General features: G+C 41.2%; 1 protein-coding gene across 1 annotated transcript; it reads left to right on the top strand.

Moving 5' to 3' along the window:
* The first annotated feature begins 11,998 nt into the window (after positions 1-11,998).
* Positions 11,999-19,548, top strand: LOC130167311 (uncharacterized). Its single transcript, XM_056373326.1, has 5 exons — positions 11,999-13,147; positions 14,156-14,210; positions 14,322-14,405; positions 14,536-14,778; positions 17,238-19,548. The coding sequence occupies exons 1-5, from the start codon at positions 12,728-12,730 to the stop codon at positions 17,777-17,779; spliced, it is 1,344 nt and encodes a 447-aa protein (XP_056229301.1). The 5' UTR covers positions 11,999-12,727; the 3' UTR covers positions 17,780-19,548.
* The last annotated feature ends 2,687 nt before the right edge of the window (positions 19,549-22,235 follow it).

Genomic DNA, 22,235 nt, shown 5'->3' with positions numbered 1-22,235 from the left:
GCCGCTTCCAGGACAAGTGGAAATTGGAGTATTTTTTCGCTGAATTACGAAGCAGTCGGCACCAACAGCTCCCTCTTGTCAACTTCTACCGCCAGCTGGATGAAGGCAGGTTCCAAGAGATTCGAACATTTGCTAAGAAAATGCTGAGCTTGTTTGGCTCGACATACTTTTGCGAGAAGACAATCTCGGTTATGAACATTAACAAGAGCCGCGTGAGGACGAGACTAAGTGACTCTCACCTGCGTGACGTCTTGCGCATCAAAACCACTGTTTTGAGCCAGACCTGGACTAGGCCTACATACTGCAGTCCAGATCTCAGTATCACCCTTCACATTAGTGCAGGCAAGATGTGTTTAGTCCTCTGAGGTGAATAAATTCTAAAATCTCAGTGAACTGATTTCTTTGTGATGATCAAAACCACAGTTTTGAATATGCACGGACCACTGTTTTGAATTTAGAAGTTTACAGTGAGCATTTAATAGTGAATAATATGTAATGTTTCAAATGAACCTAGATATGTTTCATCTTCCCAAAAGTTTGATTTTTCAGATAGACTTATTCTTCATTTTATGTGGTCTTCAAATATGAAAGGGAGAGTGATTTTAGCAAAAACTTGAAAATGAAAAAAAAAATGAAGTATGCCATTTGCAATAAAAATTTCATAAAATAGTTCATTTGTATTTAATGTTAATGGTTCAAAGATTGTCAGGCTGAATGGTCGGCCCCCACACATTTTCACCTTACCAAATCTGGCCCTCTTTGCAAAAAGTTTGGACACCCCTGTACTACATGTTCACATGTAAAGACAATGACAGAGATCAACCACAAGGTGGAGGCAGAGATAGAACCAGATAGATCTATTACAGAATTTGGAAAAAAATGCTTTTTTTCCCATGACACTATTAGCTGGCCTTTAACTTTCTCACATTTTGGGTTATTTCTGGGGCAATTGTGATCTCGCCGAGTCATAGGAACAACAGCATTAGAAAAGTAAACTGTGGAACCGTCAATGTGGGGAACATGGATATAAACCTGTTATCAGACATATTAGGTTGAAATAATACAAACATGGTGGGGAACAAACCAACACCTGTAACAGACGCTGGAGCAGGAAGGAGACACTGCTCTTTTGCTGTGATTGGGCAGTTTTGACGCCATTTGGGATGTAAAATACAGATGTCAAACAACATGATGGCGTCAGTGAACCACTCTTGGCTCGGTGTGCAGTCCACTGTCGGATCTCCTCCTCTTCATCGCGCCGGTCTCCTCGTCCTCCTACAGCTTGTTTGCAGAAGAAATCAACTACCCGGTAGCGGAGGTAAGTCCGACAGCGTCGGAGCTTTAGAGTTTCCTCTATCAGAGATGTTTGATTGTGAAGATGGTTGACTTGTACAGGAAAAGCATAGTTTAAAACAATGAATTGAATGGAACTGAAACATTGATTGTGTGGGAAAAGCGTTATTCAGCACAAAGTTGAGACGCTGAATAAATTTAACTGAATGTTTGTTGTTGCTGGTTGTGTACGTTCAGGAAGGTCGTTTTTTTCTGAACGTACACCGACCCAGGATCTGCCGATGAAGGCAACAGATTCACCTGCCCTCTGATTGGACTCTGCTTTGAGATTGGACTGGATACTACTACTAAATTAACTACTACTATTAACTGCCACTAAACAGTGTCAGAGAGAATTAGGAATAGGGTGAAATAAAGCTTAAACAGCTGAAAGAAAATGCAGTCTGGCACAAATGACACAAAGATCCAGTGGTATGCAGTGAATTAAATAGAAACATACAAGCATTCTGATCCATTAAGACCCTGAATGATTTGAAGAAAAAGGAATTTCACATCTTAACAAAAACTGTGCAAGGGTTTTGTTTGAATTTGACATACTACATCAGGCATGTCCAAAGTCTGGCCCGGGGGCCAATTGCGGCCCGTGTTCAAATTTTCACCGGCCCGCAGCCTCTGTCATAAAATCATTAATATGCGTCCGGACAGCAGTGTTGACCACAGTATAAAATACACGCGTACAAAAAAAAGCTATTTTACATTTCACCAGAAGATGGCAGTAGACCTGTGGCCGCACTCTCGCCGCCGTGACCCTAGTGTGATCCTTTCAGCCCATTTCTGACATGGCGACTAACTAAAAAAAGAAAAGTTGACAGCGAGGGCCGCCGCTTCCAGGACAAGTGGAAATTGGAGTATTTTTTCGCTGAATTACGAAGCAGTCGGCACCAACAGCTCCCTCTTGTCAACTTCTACCGCCAGCTGGATGAAGGCAGGTTCCAAGAGATTCGAACATTTGCTAAGAAAATGCTGAGCTTGTTTGGCTCGACATACTTTTGCGAGAAGACAATCTCGGTTATGAACATTAACAAGAGCCGCGTGAGGACGAGACTAAGTGACTCTCACCTGCGTGACGTCTTGCGCATCAAAACCACTGTTTTGAGCCAGACCTGGACTAGGCCTACATACTGCAGTCCAGATCTCAGTATCACCCTTCACATTAGTGCAGGCAAGATGTGTTTAGTCCTCTGAGGTGAATAAATTCTAAAATCTCAGTGAACTGATTTCTTTGTGATGATCAAAACCACAGTTTTGAATATGCACGGACCACTGTTTTGAATTTAGAAGTTTACAGTGAGCATTTAATAGTGAATAATATGTAATGTTTCAAATGAACCTAGATATGTTTCATCTTCCCAAAAGTTTGATTTTTCAGATAGACTTATTCTTCATTTTATGTGGTCTTCAAATATGAAAGGGAGAGTGATTTTAGCAAAAACTTGAAAATGAAAAAAAAAATGAAGTATGCCATTTGCAATAAAAATTTCATAAAATAGTTCATTTGTATTTAATGTTAATGGTTCAAAGATTGTCAGGCTGAATGGTCGGCCCCCACACATTTTCACCTTACCAAATCTGGCCCTCTTTGCAAAAAGTTTGGACACCCCTGTACTACATGTTCACATGTAAAGACAATGACAGAGATCAACCACAAGGTGGAGGCAGAGATAGAACCAGATAGATCTATTACAGAATTTGGAAAAAAATGCTTTTTTTCCCATGACACTATTAGCTGGCCTTTAACTTTCTCACATTTTGGGTTATTTCTGGGGCAATTGTGATCTCGCCGAGTCATAGGAACAACAGCATTAGAAAAGTAAACTGTGGAACCGTCAATGTGGGGAACATGGATATAAACCTGTTATCAGACATATTAGGTTGAAATAATACAAACATGGTGGGGAACAAACCAACACCTGTAACAGACGCTGGAGCAGGAAGGAGACACTGCTCTTTTGCTGTGATTGGGCAGTTTTGACGCCATTTGGGATGTAAAATACAGATGTCAAACAACATGATGGCGTCAGTGAACCACTCTTGGCTCGGTGTGCAGTCCACTGTCGGATCTCCTCCTCTTCATCGCGCCGGTCTGTACCTCATTCATACGCATGTGATTTTACAATGTGTTTGAATCTGTCCTGACTTCTCAGACCCTTTTTTGAAGTGACCTTGAAATTGTCAGTTTCTCTTGTTCCTTCTATCTCTGTTTGCTTTCTTCTGTCAGACCACATATGTTTTGGTTGGCTTGTACACCCCCAGCTTTAAGGCAGCACCAGCTCTGCCAGGGTGACAGACTGCCACTGACGGTCACGGCTCCTTTCAGAGGAATGTCGGGGATCCAGTTCAGGATGACTCATTTCTTTAGTCTTAGAATAAAATGACCTTTTCCACAATTAAACAAGCCAAAGGAGTGATCATCTCACATGTTTTCATTAGTTTTGAGATGTTTCTTGACAATATAGTCAATGGTGGCTGATTTAAAAACATATATAAAAATCATTGCAGTTGCAGTATGTTTTATTGAATCTTTAAGTAAATGATACTCAAATTTTTCTCCAATCCAACTGATAAAACCAAGTTCTCATTATCCAGGATGTGTGCTCAGTGTGAGCAGCTGAGATCTTCTAAAAACTTGAATTAACCAGAGTAGTTTTGCTGAGAGGAATGTCCTCACTCCTGGAAGCTGCCGGTACAATCACCAGTGTGATCTAATGTACAGTTACTCTTTTCCTGATGGGTGGTGACCGTGCAGCTCCTCCCTCGCCACAGCTGCACAAACAACCTGTGAAACTTGTAATAAAATAGTTTTTTCTTTGCATACTTTTTATGTTTCAGGATTTAAGTGTATATTTGAATTGCCTCATGGACTAAAATCTGTTGCAAAGAATTTTACACTGAGTGTTTAGAATTAAAGATACTGAAAGGTAGACGCTAAAACTAGTACTGGATTAGCCATGGGAGCTGAGGGTGTGTCGCCTCCTAATGGAATTTAACACAAGTAGTATTGTGCAGAGAGGGCTGTCCAAAGCTCCCATAGACTCCCATGTTAAACTGAGCTCTGAAGCTCTTGCCCTGAGGGGAGTTTAAACTGCGATAAAACCTCAACTATAAACTGTAGGTACACATAAAAGATATCAATCTCTTTATTGAAGCCTTGGGACGGCTGAGAGTTAGTTTGAACCCATCATTGTGAGGTCACTTTGTCCAGTCCTCACAGTTTCAAAGAGCTTTTTGAGGGACACCTGCAGTGACTGAGGTCAGACTTACGATAATTCTCTACAACATGAATGGAACTCAAACTAACGGCCTTTGTACAGATTGAAATGTGTGTGATGGATATGCACCAAGCAGCAGGCATATTCAAAATTTCTTCAGGAATTTTCTAGTTGTTATTATTCTTATTATTATTGAAAAAATACAGTTTTAATACATATATATTATATATACATATTGATACTTGTAGTTAAAAAAGTGAATGCATACATACAAAATCTATAAAAGTAATTCAGACAAATAAACTCTCTGTGTACAGAAATACATGCATTCATTCGTCTTTGGATTTTCAACATGACGTTTCCTAAGACCTTGTTTTCTACACAGTTTACAGTTCAGTTTCCCATCACCAACCGTGAACTGGGAGAAAATCACATCTAAATATTCCAATCCCTTCTTTATATTTTCCAGTCCTCTGCAGTCAAAGATGAAGAAGAGATGAACAGATTTTCCCTGAGCAGGTCACTGGATAATTCAACACAGAGCACCTCTTCTCCAGCACCCAGAGAGGGTGCTACAGTTTTGATTACACATTGGAAGAAATAGTATGACCAGCACAGTGCACTACTACACGATGTACTTGTAATAATGACATACGCAGTGTGGTTCACAAAATGCTGGTCATTACACAATTAGATTAACTTTCATGGAAAAAGAAAAGATTTCGTAGGGTGTGATATTAAGCCAGGATAACAAATCAGCATTCCAGTCATGTTACCTTAACTCAAAAGACCTTGAACCCCTATAAGTGAAAGTTTCTTGGCACAAACAGTTGGTTGCTCAATTACAGGCTGGGTCTGTGCTTGGCAGGAGTCTGGACTCACTCAGGACTGTTGTGGAGAGATGCATGCAATGTCAGATGGAGGCCATCATGGACAATACCTACCATCCTCTCCACAACATTGTGGCAGGACAGAGAAGCAGCTACAGCTGCAGCAAATGTCTCATCTCACTGAGCTGCAGAACAGAGAGGTTCAGGAGAACTTTTTCTCTGGTGCTATCAAGAGGTCAAAATACCTGCAAAACTTTCCCATCAGCCTCAGCTGTACTTTGTTTAGTGCCAGTAAGCAAATGTTAGCATGCTAACACACTAAACAAAGACAAACATCACACATGCTAACACCATATTATCACTGAAGGCATGTTAGCTCAAAGTGCCGCTCTGCCTAAGCACAGCCTCACAGGGCTGCTGACATTGTTGTAGGCTCAAAACTAATGATGCCTGAGAACAAGAATTATAAACTTTTAGTTTGGAGTAACTGCTGAGGAAGACACTAACACAGCTCATAAAAAAATTCTTTCAATTTTTACTGAGTTTCTGGAGGTTGTATTGCCTTTTCACAGAGTTTTGCACAATGTAAACCTCCATCCATCCTTTATCCATACTGCTTGTCCTTATAGGGTCACGGGAGGGCTGGAGCCAATCCCAGCTAACATTGGGCAAGGGTGGGGTACACCCTGGACAGGTTGCCAGTCTATCACAGGCCTGACATATAAATACAAACCACCATTCACACTCACATTCACACCTACAGGCGATTTAGAGTCACCAGTTAACCTAACCAGCATGTCTTTGGACTGTGGGAGGAAGCCGGAGGACCCAGAGAGAATCCCCACAGACCCAGAGGAGAACATGCAAATTCCACATAGAAAGCCTGCGGCCAGGTTCGACCCGAGAACCTTCTTGCTGTGACGCGACAGTGCACTGCGCCGCCCACAATGAAAACTTCTATAACTTAAAACTATTGCTACCTCCTTTGTCCTTCAAAACTACAGTCACTGGTCAATGCCTGTATCCTTGTGTCCTATCCTTTGCATACCATTCTATGTGCAAGTCCAGTTCCGGTCTCCTTTCTTCTTTAGTCTTCATCAACATGTCCGACGCTCTCAGTCTACATTGTGCAGGTCCACTCCTGGTTTGCAGCTGTGTCTTGAATCAGTTTTAAAGCAACACAGCACAGCAGTGCAAATACGCTAATTTCCATCTGTTAAATGAACCTCAGTGTCCTCTAGTATTGGTTGTCCCATGTTCTTTACAGATTTTTTCATGGAGGTCCGTAGCAAGGGACTCCAGTTTTCCCTGGAGTAGCTTTCTGTACAGTTTCAGCACTTTGTTCAGTTCGCTGGTTTGGTTGGAACAGTGCGGTCCTGCAGAAGACAATGGTGCCACTGTCTCAATCTGTGGTAGAAAAAAAATTGAATCAATTCAATTTAGACTAAACAACAGAGTTTAACAGACGTAGCATTTCTCTGAACCAGTACAGACATGTACTTTGTGTTACAGACTCAAAGGTGTGGGGTCTTGTCAGGTCAAATTTTCACAATGCACAACTTGTGTGTTTTTGGTTTTCATTCATGTGCATGTGTATCACCTGTATCTGAAGCCTCTTGACGATAGCCAGAATATTTTTGATGTGACGCTCCAGTTGCCCCAACACTGAGAGCTGACTTGTCAATGTAGTGTTCATCTTCACTCCTTGCACTCCCTCTTGAAACACCTGGAGGGCCCCCACCACCTCTTCACGCTTTTGCTGTAGCTGACCAAACACAGACAATGTCACAATTATGCTGGTTTAATAGCAACATCAATGTATTTTACTATGTATTTGATGTGACAGTTCAAGACTTAATCAGTTATTATTCCATCAACAAAACTGCGAGCTTATGCTAGAGACCTGTGAGGCTGTAGGGGAGAATGCTAACATGTTCACAATGATAATTCTAGCATGTTGATGTTTAGCAGGTATTATAATTACCATATCAGTTAAGCATGCAAAACTAATGGTATTCCAATCAACCTCAGCTGCTCTTTGTGTTCAGTGCCATGCTAACATTAGCCATAATTGGTTGCCATAACTGCGCCACACACGCAGTCGTATTATACCACACATTCTCTGTACAATGTGCTGCAAATGCTACTAGCAAGCAAGGCTTTTTGTTACTCTGTTTTTTGTTTGTACTTGTATTGAAGTTTTTACCAAAGGCAACAGTCACAACAATACAGTTGTTAGACAAGTGGAGCAGCAAATTTTGGCACATTGAGTTGGCAGACGCTTACGAGGGAGGTGTTTCCCTTCAGCCACTATAGTATACAGGCAAAAAAAAACCTTCATACATGCTTTAGTTTTTGCAGTCAGCTGCCAACTTTATCAATGACAGATACACAGAAGATTTTGGTATGTATGTCGATGTATTTTTAGGAATTACTTACAGTTTTATTGGCCCATTCTTCCCGGTTTAACCCGACACATGGCAGCTGTACAGGAAATGGCAGTGTGTCAGCCTGAGCACATAAACATAGTTTTGTCACTAAAATGCACGCACAGAAATGAATCACTTTTAACTCAACAAAAGAAAATCAAGACCTACTGCAACAGATACAACATTACTCTTATGCTTCTCAGAACGGTGAACAGCTTGTTTGCATATTGACACATCAGTCGTCCACATTGTGCCTTTTTAATTCTCCTTTTTAAAATGACAATTAATGCATGATTTGTTTCCTCACCACGTCTTTCACCTCAATCTCAATCCTTTTCTCCATTGTTTTCCTGTGTTGATCTTTGCACCAAAAGTCTTTGGGGTTGCCCCGCACCTCCAGTAGATGGGAAGAAATCCCTCCTATCAGCAGCACCATCAGGAGTCTTGGAGGAGCACACAGCGGAGATGACTGACAAGCTGCCATCTAATTCCTTTATGTAGCAGCAGAAAAGAATTTCACCTTCCTGCATTTATTTCTTCATATCACCACCTCCTTTTTAAAGTCATTGGTCCAACTGCTGTTGCTTGGTATTAATGGCACGTAGAGTACTTTCCCTGTTCTTGTTTTGCCAAAATCCCACCCATGAGTTCTGCCCTGACAAGTTCTACAAACCACTTCCTAATCAATTTAAATCTTACAGTCACATATTCCTTTATTTGCACCTGGTGTTATCTCTGAAAGTTGGAACTGAATGAATGAAGTGTTACAGGTAAAAAAAAAAAAAACTTTACTGAAGTATATGATATGTAACTCTCACTAGTCATAGCGATGAGTATGGAATCACCACCTAATGCAATGATGCATTAAATCAAAGTGGTAGTCCTAACATTAGCATCATATACACCATGCAGCATTGTGTTTGAAATAAAAGTGGCATGTTTACACCACTATAAGTCTGTGTAAACTCCAGTGACACCAGACCTCCCTCTCTGTAAATAAGAGTTGTAATACAGGCCATGAGTCCAGATGGACAACTTACTGCTATAAGCCATAACCCGTTCCTTGGTGCATGATGTCCCTCAGTTGTGTATTTCTTCCATTCATCTTCATAGAAATTCATGAATCAGAGCGATCATTCATCGGCCTCATCTTCACATAGTTACATAATATACCAAGGCCTAATTAACTGAGTGAGTCAAAAGTGACACATGGTTGCGCAAAACCAAGACTTGCGCTGGAGGCTTTTAGAATGAGTGGGCTTTATCTCTGATCTAGGCCCAAAGTTAATGTTTGACTCTGGGTCCTCAATACAAATAAGACAAGTGAGGCTCCACATAGACCCAGACAGCACTAACCCAGTTATAACATGACGATATAAACATGGAAGAGGAGTCATAATGTTTTGATTAATAACTTATTGTTTACCTGTTGGTTCATATCACCTTAGGCAAGAAATGGGTTGGGTTGAAAATCATGGATATAAAAATGTTACAACTTCCACTGCTGCTATAACAATAACAACAGAGCAACAAACTGATGGCCCTGATTTATCTGCAATGTTCATTCCTGACCACAGGTTAAAAAAAAAGAATAACTAGTTTTACATTTAGACAATGCATATTTTAATTACCTGCTCAACTGAAAAATTATTAGTTAATCCAAATTAATTCACATATCCCAAAATTACAAATTAGTGCCAAAGGGATTTACAGTCTGGAGCTCACAACATATGGCAACCAGTTAGAGGGAGATTGATAGATTTTTGCACACTATGATACAACTGGGCAAACCGGAAACACAACATATTAGCAGAGTTTGCCCAGTTAAAGCTAAAAAAAAAAAAAAAAAATAGTAATAATAATTAAAACCACATCAAATCTGATCTCAGAACAGCTTTCTGTCGTATAAAGGACCTGATTCAATGTAATTTACTGCCCACCTGTGGTGGTGGCAGCAAGTCTCTGAAAGCTAGCTTAGCTACCAGCTGTTGTATCTTTTTTTTTTTTTCCACAAAACTTTATTGAGCGACTTTGAGTAGAATATACAGACAGGTGCTCAGTATCTCAATCTGTGCTGATACAGTATCGAGTAGGTAATAAACAATACATTATATAAAAATAATGTGAGGATATACAGTACAAGTATATTGCAAAATTCTGAATCATACACAAAATCAATGAATAAAACAAGCAACAAACATAAATGACAAGGGGAAAAGGGGTTATTTCTCTTTGAATAGTTCTTCATATATTTTGACAGTTTTGTTACATTTAGCTGTGTTTAAAAGCTGTAGTGTTTTAATGTACTCTAAAAATTCAATTGAAAATCTGAAAAAATTGGGGGAAGTTTTTGTAAATCTGCATTTGTGGATATGAAACTTGCCAAACAGAATCAACAAGTTAACTATAAATTCAATTTCCTTGTTTTCGTGATCAAAACAAGTGATGACACTTTTACAGTGAATTTTGACATTATATTTCGTTTTACCCAATATATATCTCTCAGTCTGAGTCCAAAAGGTTAGCGAACTTGAGCAGTGATAAAAGAGATGAATTAAAGATTCAGAATCGTTTTCACAGAGTGTACATTTATTTTCAATATCTAAAAATTTGGATAAATATAAATTAGTTACATATATATTGTGTAAGATTTTAATGTGCACTTGTTTAACTTTATTGTTAATACAGAATTTGTATGGCAAAAGCCATGCTCTTTGCCAGTTAATATCTGTAAAGATGTTATTCCAAAAAGCTTTCCCTCTAGGGCTAATTTTTCTTTTTTCATAAAATGTGTTACGGATGTGTTTATTATTGCAATTGCTATCCATTATGTCTATACCATTTACAAATAAAAGGGATTTTATCCTTAGAACTTCTTGAAATTGCAGGTGACTCTTCATCAGGCGGGATAAGCCGCAAGGAATAGCCTTTATCACAGAGTTAAATTCTTTGCTCGTTACAGGAAAGGACTTAATAAGAAGAAATCGTTCATAACTAAGTAGTACACCATTGGTGTCAAAGAGATCAGTGACATATATAATACCTTTGTCTAACCATTTTTGCTTGAAAATGGATTTTTTACCAACAGTTATATCATCATTATTCCATATGATGGCTTTGTGTGGGGAAAAGTTATGCATGTAACATAATTTCCATGCTAGGAGGGCCTGTTGAAAAAATTTAGATAATTCTGTAGGTAATTTGGTACATTTATAATTATAGGTGAGTAGAAAGTCAAGACCGCCCAATTTTTTAAAAATGTTTTTGGAATAAAGTACCAAATGGATTCTGACGCTTTAAGGCATTCCTTGATCCATTTCATTTTAAATGTATTATTTAGATCAATAAAGTTTAATAATTCAAAGCCCCCCTCTTTTCTTGGCCCAGAAAGTATATCTCTTTTTAATTTGTGGTGTCGATTTTTCCAAGCAAAATTAGTAAGTACATTGTTAATTTCTTTAGCTGTCGAGTCATGGACATACAATGATAGGGCTACAACCCTGTAAAAGTTCTACTAATAGAACGTGTTGCAATAAACTTCAAGTTCATTGTTGCCACTGTATCAGTTTACAGTGCAAGTACAGTGTTTATTTTAAAATCAAGAAATTACATTAAAAAAGAGAGAGAAGGTGACAGCTCTGTGGTGATTATGACACATTTCTTTGGTATCCTGTTGCACAATGCTCTTACTTCATATTCCTCTTTCCAAGGAATTCCATTGAGGAACACAAGTGATAACACCATGACACCAGAGGGGAAGCGCAGTGCGGAGGAAGGAGTCTATGCATGTCCCGCTTCCCACGAACATCTTTGATAGCTGATCCTAAATTACATACGTCATTGAAAGTCATAAATTTTTTTTTACAACACCCCCTCTGGAAATGGTACTTTTTTTCCTTTTTTTTTTTTACCATTCATAGTCTTTTATAGGCATCACTACATTGACTTCATGCTTAGAGAGCGTAATGCATTCCTGGAGGTGGACTCCTCATTGTTAATCATCCATGAGAGAGGCACAGCTGAACCCGAGAGCCGAGCATCCAGACCTGGAGGAGAAAATGTGTGTTTATAAGCGTGTGTGTGTGTGTGTGTGTGTGTGTGTGTGTGTGTGTGTGTGTGTGTGTGGTGTGTGTGTGTGTGTGTGGTGTGTGTGTGTGTGTGTGTGTGTGTGTGTGTGTGTTATTTTATCTTTGCATCTGTGTCACAGAGGTTTTGTATCTAAGCCGTGTGGGTCGTGCTCATGACATTAATGAGATCTTTGTTAACATTTAGACGTGCACTTGTGCGTGTGCACATGGGGTCTTTGCAGCACATTATCTTGCAGTTGTGCGTTTCTAAGGGAAGAGCCATTACCATGGTAACCCCAAGCAATGAGTACCTTGTGAAAGGCTGGGCTCCCCTCTCTCTCTACCACTCTCTCTCTCTTTTATCTCCGCTCAGGCCATTCCTCCTACTCCACACACAATAGTCAGCTAGGAGACAGAGAGGACATTTCTTTATATCCTGCAGTCTGCCAATGCGTTTCAGGTCTGTTCGAGAAGACTGAGCTTTGTCATTTTTTTGCCACTGTGGGATATCTCTAGCCACTAGAACGTCTTTGTGATTTTCTAGCAAAAGATTATCTTGTCAATAAGATGTTGCCCCGGTGTCTCTTCTCTGGAAAAGTGGATCTTCTTTTTCTGCCGTGACGGAGGCTCGGCTTACTGAAGATTATAACAGAACCCACACAGGCTGGTATTATCTGCATGTTGGGAATTGACAGGAATGTGGATTTTTCTTCACATTAATGAGACTTAATTTCAAAGCAAAGGCGGCGGCTACATGCCCAATAAAGCGTGCTGCTAAAAGTAGAACAAATTAGACGTTCAAAGAAAGTAATGGCAGACACCAAAATTGTTTCTCAGTAATGGCAACAAAGAACTTTTGTCCCCAAATAAGGCGCAGGAAGTTGGATGTGAGAAAGACTGAAAGGGAGGAAGATGAGGAAAAAGACATTGACTGTTCTCAGCCAGTCTCCCGCTGCCCAGCTTGTAACCGAGGATATGATGTCGCCCTGATCCTGCCGTGCTCTCACACCATGTGTGGTCACTGTGTAGCAGCTGGAGAGAAAACGAGCTCAGGTCAGTCTCTGCTCCGTGGCGTCAGCCTATCTGTCTGCTCTGTGCTGTGCCCCTGCTGTCGACATCCTGTAGAGCTGCCGTGCTGGACGTGGTCAGCTGCCACTTCCTGTCTGCCAGAACATCCCACCCTGAGCCATTCACTTGTCAACAGCAGGGAGACCGGCATCAAGACAGGGGCGTCTGAAGGTCACCCACAGGACATGCAAGTGAGATATCCAAACCTGGTAGAGAGGAATTTAAAGATTACACAGATAAGGATTACATTGTATTTTGTACATGCTCATGCACGTACAGCAAAACGCAGGGTGTAAATGAAGCGAGGCAAGTTTATTTATAGTACCATTCATTCAGACACAAGGCAATTTCAAGGACATACATAAGCAATATAACACCTAGATGATGAATTTAAAACATTAAAAACAAACTAAAGAGAGTGAAAGTGTGCACTCATCTTATAAATCTCACCTCGGCCCTGAGGCGAACAGCGCTTATAAAAACAGTTTCCCTGATGAGTGCAAATGCACCACAGGTTTTGACACTCTTCAGGCTGTGCTAAAAAGCTATGAGTGAAATAATTAGAATAAACATAAAAAAGAGTTTGAGAAAGAAATGGGATCGAAGCATGTAATATTTTTTATTTTATATAATTGTTCAGTGAATAAAATTGGAAAATGTATATATGTCGTAACTTCAAGTTGTACAATAAAATTTAAGACGAGTGTAAAAATGTAAAAAATAATTATGACAAAAAAACTATTAGGCAAAATCCAACTACCAGCTCCTTTTTTAAAGTTCATTAGTTAACACATTACATCTCATTTAACTTGATTTTCAAGGTGCTGGTAGGTGGATTTTGCTTCATGCTAAACTAAGCTAAACTGTCTGTCTGCATATAACTTCACACTTTATGGAAGGATGAGAGTGATGTCAATCTTCTCATCTAACTCCGTTTTCCAAAATGTTATCTATTCCTTTAAGCCGAGGATAATCATCACAAAAATAAATTCTATTTGCATAAAAGCTTATTTTGTTATCTTGCAAAGATCATTTTCATGTATTTGATGCAACTGATACTGTAAGGCACTGTATGTAAGTCTTAGTGCACAAATAAAAATGCATTTTTATTTTAATGAAATACATTTTCATGCTATGTGTAGATTTAAAAACTAACTCTCTTTATGTGTAATTTCATTCTTCTGTCACTATGTTTATAGAGCGACACACGCTGCAGGGATGAAACTGAAGAAAGAGCACAGAGCTGTTTACCTGGTGAGTATCGTTATGTATAAGTAGCTCCAGACATTTGATAGGAATAAACCGTATGATCCTCACTGTCAACAGGGGAAACAGTATCGTGTACACCCTCCTTATTTGACCCAGGCTCCACTGCTGCCAGTTCCCCAATAACACCAGTGGATGGCGTTGTAGACCTACAAGAGGCGGAGATGGAGCAGTCCGTCTTTGGTAAGGACTCATACATGATGCTTTTAATTCCCAAACAATGTTAATGTTAACTTGTATTAAAGAAGAATGATATTGGTTATTAATTTAAAGAAAAATAAGTAAATATTCTCCTCTTAAATTCTCCTCTTAGGACTGTGTTTTGCTATGGATCCTTCCACTGTCCCTCCATCCCTCCATCTTTCCAACGCCTCCCTCACTGTCACCTACCGAGGGCCTCCCACCCCTCCTCCAGACAACAAGTTCAGGAGGTCAAAGATGACCCCTGATTCCAGGGTCGTGTCGGCCCTCCCGCAGGTCTGCGCCGATGTCGTCATCGCACAGGGACAGTATTATTGGGAGGTGGATGTCTGCAACAGCTCCGTGTACAGGATCGGTAAGAACTCTCTTTAGTTTGTGTTGGTTGGTTCGATGCCAGCTTGCTTATTGCTTCCAGAAACCCTCACCATTAGTCAGCAAGACTGTGCTTGTTTAAGCCCACACTCATATGAGGACACACTCTTGTGTACACACACACACACACACACACACACACACACATGCACACGTCATCAGACGACTTCATAGTTCACAGTGCCACCAAGTGGTTAAAGCACTGACAGTCCGCTGATCATTGGTTTAATTACTGAACCGATTTAGCTCAAACATCTGCAACTTGTGTTTAACTTTATACACATTAATGTGAAATAACTAGAGAAACGTTTTCATTTCCTATCAATTGTGAAGAATTTCCTCTTTACATCATTGAAAAGGAAACTTAACCCACTGATGAAATAACTTTCATTAATTCAATCCTTAAAAAATACCTGTAGATTGTCTAGAATATTTTAAAATGGAATCATTCTCATACATCATATTTAGAGCTAATGGGAAGAAACAGATTAAAAAGATGTATGTGTTGATATTAGTTGATTGGTAATTGAATTATACCTCGGGTCTTTATAGACACATTACTTCATTGAGTTTTAAATAAAAATAACATCACTTCTACACTGTTGACAACAATAAAACAGATCCAAGACTATACATTATTTATTAGTTTTTTATGTAATTTTGTATTAATTACAGAAAAACTGTATATACTGTATGTTTTATATATTAAACAGCATTGTACTATGTAATACGTAGGCTACTGTTATGAGTCACTGACCCACTCAATCACAGTCACTTACTTAACGTAGATTAGTCAGCTGTAATCATGAAGCACGGTCACTGTGCTGTGGTCTTTGCAGGATGTTTGTGTGCAGTGGTCGAGCTCTTATTGTCTGAGCTGGCATTATCATAGTCACGCTCCAGTTGTGCTTCTGAATTATCTGATCTATCCTGTGGCACAAAATGATCATCTTCATCATCCGCTGCCTCAGACGTGTCTTCATTTTCTGAGTGACTGTCAACACCACTACCGCTACGTCACCATGTCACTGTGACATGAAGTTCCCCATCGTTCTGTCTTTGTTTATTCCTACAATCAAAGCCAGCGAACAGGGGAATGCAACGTTGGCAGCACAAAATGACCTACAATGAAAAAAGGATCTGATACTCTTGCATACCTCGGGGAACATTGCAACAAGACTCAGTCTTGTGGCCGTCTTATCATGGTCCAAAATCCAAGGCCACTTAGTCTGCGGAGTATCTTGATTTGACTCATGTTCCACTGAATGAATCAAACCTTATTGTGAAAACCCAGTGTGCTCATGCTCAGGCAGGAAAACTCGACTGAGGATTTATTTCCACACACCAGCGTCACAACAGGTCTCAGCCCGGTCCATTACCGACTTGATGTTCTACGTATTTGTTGCGCCAAATCTGTTACATTTCACACGGTCAGAAAACGTATATCGATCCAAACTCCGCTGACTTCTCAGCGTTTTATTAGCGCTGCCTTTTCCAAAGCGCCAAACTGTTTTACAGCATAATCGCCTGTCGTAAACTACGACCATAAAACTGTTCACTTTACAACAGATAATAGAAAAAGAAACGTAACCTTAGCATAATGCACTATTCAGCATATGCATTGACTATTGTACAAACTTAGAGAAATTTAGAATGTAAAGAACATGTCCGAACTTATTTAACATATTTAATGAAAAGATAGGATATGTACTGAAGTAGCTCTTACACTAAGAGTTGATAGACACGCTAGCAGCTCTGTGAGGCTGTGGTCAGGCACAGAGATTATAGCTAAATGCTAACACGCTGATGTGTAGCAGGTATAATGTTTACCATCTTAGTTATTTGCTAACATTTGAGGTTTAGCACTAAGAGCAGCTGTGGCTGATGGGGATTCAATTGAGTTCAGTTTTATTTGTATTGCGCCAAATCATAGCAAACATTAATGTTATTACTTGGTTTTGTCAGATAGGCATCTGCTGTATAATCCATTACTGTGAACTCAAATGTTAGTGAAGAATTGTGAAGATCCAGGGTGTGATTAAAACTAGTATTTGGTCATATAGTATTGGACAGTGTTACTGTAAGTTTAGACCTGATAATCCTGCTGAATGAAGAGTGGGGGATCTGTTATTACAGTTCACCCTGATGGCGGCATGTATGTCAGAACCAAATGTCACGGTGATCCATCCTAATAGTTGCACAGACATTTCACTCAAAGTCACAAGCGTAAACTCAGCGGTGGAGCAGGAAGAAGAAGCCGGAGGAAGACTAAAGCCGGCAGGATTCATCAGCTGAGGATGAATGTCAGTGTTAAATGTACTAGAGATCCATCCAGTAGATTCTGAAACATTTCAGTCCGGGCCGAAAATGGATCAACCCACTGACCAAATGTGCCGATTTCTGAGATGCGTCTGAAAAGCTTCACTTTTGTGTTTATCTCAGGTGTGATCTCATTGGACGGTGCTGGTGGCTGGTGGCTGGAAAGGCAGGGCTTGTCTTTTTGTGCAGTGTACGATGGGAGCCGGGAGCCGCTCCGCACCGTCCCGCCCCAGATCAAAAGCCTCGGGGTCTTCCTCAACATCGGAGGGGGCACCCTGAGCTTCCACAACCCTCTGACCCAGGAGCACCTGGCCACACTGCCTACCCGCTTCAGCTCTGCTGGACTGCTCCCCGCTCTGGGTCTGGGCCAGGGCCGGCTGAGGCTTCGCTGCCGCCTGCCTCCTCCTCCTCACGTCTTCCTCAGTAAGGATTCAGTCTACAGGGGACCTTGTGGGGCCGGCGGAGCCCCGTGGCGCAGGGAGATTCCCTTCCAGTCTGTGAGGAAAGTGATACAGAAGTTCGAGGAGCTGGCGGTGTCGGACTCAGACTCGGGCCTGGTGTCCAGTTTTGGATCGTCCTGCTCCACCTTGGCTTCCCTTCCAGATCTGGGGATTCCTGGGATGTTTCCCTCGGGGCACGCGGGACAGGAAACTGGCGCTGAATGAAAAGAGCTTCTGAAACTTGCTCTTCAATGGGAGCATTAAAAAACACGCCCACATGTCCTGTGGGTGGTTTGATCTCTGGTTGTCATTTGAAAGGCTAATTTTTCATCTTGAAGGACTTCAGGTTGACTGTTTCCACTCTCTGCGTGACCCCGGACCTGCAATTCACTCTCTCCCCAGGACGCTGGCCTTTCTCTCAACCAAACAACCCCCCGCTGGTTTGGGCTTGGGCCAGAAAGAGTCCTCTATAATGTGAAGTGTGAGGAAACGGTGGGCTTTTAGCAGCGGGACTCCTTGGTTTGTCTCAGTGTGACGGTTGTCAGACAGTAGGGGTCCTACAGTAGCAGCGTGCACGTTCTGTGTGTGTGTATGTGGGCACAAGCGCTACCTTTGAGTGTGTGCATTTGCTCGGTCACTCATACATACATCGGTGTGTGTGTGTGTGTGTGTGTAAGCAAGAGGGAACAATGTACGAGCGGCAGGGGGTGAGATGACGAGGTGCGAGTACAGTGACACCAGCGGTGTTGACACAGAGCAGCGAGGACAGGTGGTGACACGCATTTATCCCGCGGCCGGCCTTCGATAGGACAGTAAGGGCTGCCCTCCTCTGACCCTTTGAAAACCACAGGACTCCCGGAGACTTCAAAAGAACAACAGAGAGCGGGAGAACAGAGAGGGAGAAAGAGAAAACAGCACGCATGAATTAAAGACAGCAGGTGATGAACTGGTAAAAAAAAAAAAGAAAGAAATGAGCTGATTCCCAACAGCTTTCACCCCAAGGAGCCCTGAATAGATCAACTGGCTCGGACACGGACGCGGTGACGTCACAGCGCAGTGATAAAGACGTATTAGTCGTCTTGGCACATTAGATATAATGAAAGGCTTTATTTTCAGTCAAACACATGTCATTCCATTGGTCAGATGTTGAATTAAAATTGTGATTTAATATCTTGGTTTGCTAAACTTTTTCTTGGCGACTTGCGCCTCTCTTCCTCGTTGGGCTTTCAGCTCCACTCTCTCCCTGGTTTTCAATGTTGGGCACAGATTCAATTTGTGCAATTTTTTTGGCAAAGAAAACAGTGAGAGTATAAACTTTTCCTCATTTTCTCCTCAATCCTCGGGGCTCCAAGCCCCATTTGTAGAACCACTGGTGCCGGGGACTATTTATACTTGGCGTTGCCGATGTTCATATTCATTCTGCCTGTGACCACTTGACTTATGATTAAGTAATGCAGAGCCCATTGAAGAAATCCCTCCTGTCCCATCTTCTCATTTCCTGTCTGTTTTTCACTGCCTGTGTTTGCTTTTGCGGAAGGTGCAATCTCTAAGTATTTAGTCAGACCACCCAAACTCTCAACTCTCACTGCAATTAAAACGTGCATCAGTCAGACGTAGTAGCAGCTGTAGCCCACGGACGCGCTCGCGGCGGACTTGGGGGGCTAATTTTACGTTTCGTGCATGCCTGAAATCAGTTAAACAGACCCGGTGATAAGCGATGAGTCAAAGAGAAAGCTTGTTAGACTGTCGCCTCTCACAACACTCATCACGGGTGACTGTGTGTTGATGTTTAACGGTCGGGGTATTTACCGCGCGAGCAGAAAAAAATGCGGGTGCCGTGACCGCCTTTGGCGCGCTGCTCTGTCTCTCTCTCTCTCTCTCTCTCTCTCTCTCTCTCTCTCTCTCTGTCTGCAGATACATCAGCTTTTTCTTTTTACGTACAAAGTGTGTGGAAGCAATTAGACTCTTGTAAACAGAAATGATGCAGATTTCAAAGGGCGCAGTGGAGGGGGGGGGGGGGGGGGGGGGGGGGGGTCTGACAGGAAGGATGGATAAGACTTGAAACGCCTCGTGCCATGTGTGCGTTAGGCCTGTGTGTAGCCCGGCTTTTCAGAGCATGAACTTTATGGCAAGGTGCGGTGGTTGAATATAACTAGTACTGTGTTTAACTATAACTTTGAGGTACTTGAGTATTTCCAGTTGATGTTTCTTTGCTGTATTTATTCTTATATCTTGCACTGCCTTGTTATTTTACGCTGCTGTTTTAATGTTTTATTCTATTTCAGCTCATTTTTATTCTTTTATTTCACCATTTTACAAGTGTCCCTTTTCATTGTCTTGTGTTTCTTGTCTTAATGCCTTTTTTTAAATGGAAAGCACTTTGAATTGTCTTGTTATAATGTGCTAGAGCCTGGAAATAAACTTGCTCTGCCTTTCTACTACTTTCTACTTCTACTTTCTACTCCACTGCATTTATTTAACAGCTGAACTCACTTTGCAAATTTATATTTTACACAAAAAATATATGATTTATATGCAGAGGTGTATTTGTAACTAAGCACATTTACCCAGGTACAGTTTTGAGGTATTTACTTTATTTGACCATTTACATTTTGTCAATTTTAAATTACTAAACACTTTTAGTGTGGAAAACTCTTCTACATACTAATTTGCAGGAAACCTACTAAACCTGTGAGGAGTTCTTAAATACAACGCATTCATTTAAACTATAACAGTCTGCAAAGTAGTTAAAGTAGCTCCACCTTGGCCAATAACAACAGTACAATGCTTCTTATTGCGCCAGTAATAATGCAATAATAAAAAAATATGATGCTATACAACTGACATGAGCCACTCTGCTGAATAGTGAAAACTTTTTTGTATTTATTTCATTATTTTCTACTGCAGGAAATATTTTAAAATGTGGTATTGTCACTTCTAATTAAGTAAATGATCTGAATACGTCAATATGATGCTCTGTTACAGCAACAGTATATAGAAAAGCTGCATTTTTCGCACAAGACTTTTGATTTACACAGATGTGTTGCTATTTTTAGCCACAATAATAGATCTCAAGATTTCCTCCACCACCAGATCCGCAGGACAAAGGGAATCTGGAAAACCATATCTGATGGCATCAAGCGTCCTGGACCTCATCTTTTCATTTCACTTCACTGAAGTTTGATAATATCTTGTGAGTCAATCATGTGTTGCTCCTCAACTTTTTTTTTTTTTTTCTCTCTGCACGCCCGAATGACCCCTGGGCTCCTCACCCTGAGGTGTCAAAACAAACCAAACAGCTCCACAGACACAGTCAGTACATTTGGAGAGAGCTGCTGCTGCTCGCTAATTGCCTGCAGTAATTATTGTGCCCCTCTCTCTCTCTCTCTCTCTCTCTCTCTCTCTCTCTCTCTCTCTCCAAGTTTCGACTGCGTCTGCAAATGGATCCTGTTTGTATGAATAAACATCAACTCTGCAAGACTTCTTCCTCTCATTTACACACTGAGTGAGGAAAGACCCATTGCCCCCCCCCCCCCCCCCCCCCCCCCCCCCCCCGCTACCGCCAGCAGCACAACATTAGCTTTACAACTGAGCGGGCCGCCTCTTATTACCATCATTATCAGCATCAGCATAACAAGAGGCTGGAAACTGCATCATGTGCATCGTTCTTGTTCTGCTGCTCTGTCATTTGGGGCATTTTTTTCTTTCTTTCTTTCTTTCTCTCTCTGTCTCCGGCTTTGATCTGATTATTTTTGGCGTTGAAGATCATTTCCCAACATCTCTAATGAGTTCCCTCCTCTAGATGTCTGCGTATGATAGAATAACCCGCCTCAAATGCACACATTGGCTACGGAGTGCTAGAGGAAACGCACAATTACAGCAACATGAGTCAGTAAATAACGGACTCTTTAAGATGCATTTCGTGCAAATGAATATAGAATAAACTTTGAGGTTGCATATACTCTGATAGGATTTTGTTCTGTGAGTGATATTGGAGCCTTTTTGGCGCCATAAATGTTCTGTGTCGATCCAGGAGCAGAAAAATCAGCTGATTGTTTTTTTTATTCCCCTTTTTTTATTCTTAATTTTCAACTAATCACATGGCAATTTAAACCTGATTGTAAAAGCAAAGAGTAAAACATGTCATGCTTGTTAGTGCAGCAAGCTTCCATGTGATGAGGAACAGGTGGTGCGTGCGTGTGCTTGTGTGTGTGTGCGTGTGTGTGTGTGCGTGTGTGTGAGGCACATCTGCCATCAGGCTATCATAGCGAATACTGGCTGAATATTCACACCTCCACCAGTCCGACCAGCAAACAGGATGCGGTCCCCCTGTGAATGAGTGAGTGTGTGCTGGGTAGTCAGACAGACAGATTTAGGGGGGTGGATGGGTTTGGGGGGCACTTATGACCTGCAAACCGGGGCGTCTGACAGACAAGCGCAAATACACAGTGAAGTATGCATGTTGGTGTGTATCCATCCAGTTGCACCATTATGCCATTAAGGATGATTTACAGCCGACACACACACACACACACACACACTCTCTCTCTCTCTCTCTCTCTCTCTCTCTCTCTCTCTCTCCTCTCTCTCTCTCTCTCTCCAAGTTTCGACTGCGTCTGCAAATGGATCCTGTTTGTATGAATAAACATCAACTCTGCAAGACTTCTTCCTCTCATTTACA

The sequence above is a fragment of the Seriola aureovittata genome, chromosome 4 (genome assembly GCF_021018895.1).
Source record: "Seriola aureovittata isolate HTS-2021-v1 ecotype China chromosome 4, ASM2101889v1, whole genome shotgun sequence".
Taxonomy (NCBI): domain Eukaryota; kingdom Metazoa; phylum Chordata; class Actinopteri; order Carangiformes; family Carangidae; genus Seriola; species Seriola aureovittata.
This window is presented reverse-complemented; position numbering and strand designations above follow the sequence as displayed.

Bases quoted from the DNA above. Each gene is read 5' to 3' on its own strand.
- LOC130167311 (XM_056373326.1), top strand. From the start codon at position 12,728: ATGGCAACAAAGAACTTTTGTCCCCAAATAAGGCGCAGGAAGTTGGAT. The intron at 14,211-14,321 runs GTGAGTATCGTT...TATTTGACCCAG, and splicing joins AGCACAGAGCTGTTTACCTG to GCTCCACTGCTGCCAGTTCC. The intron at 14,779-17,237 runs GTAAGAACTCTC...TGTTTATCTCAG, and splicing joins CAGCTCCGTGTACAGGATCG to GTGTGATCTCATTGGACGGT.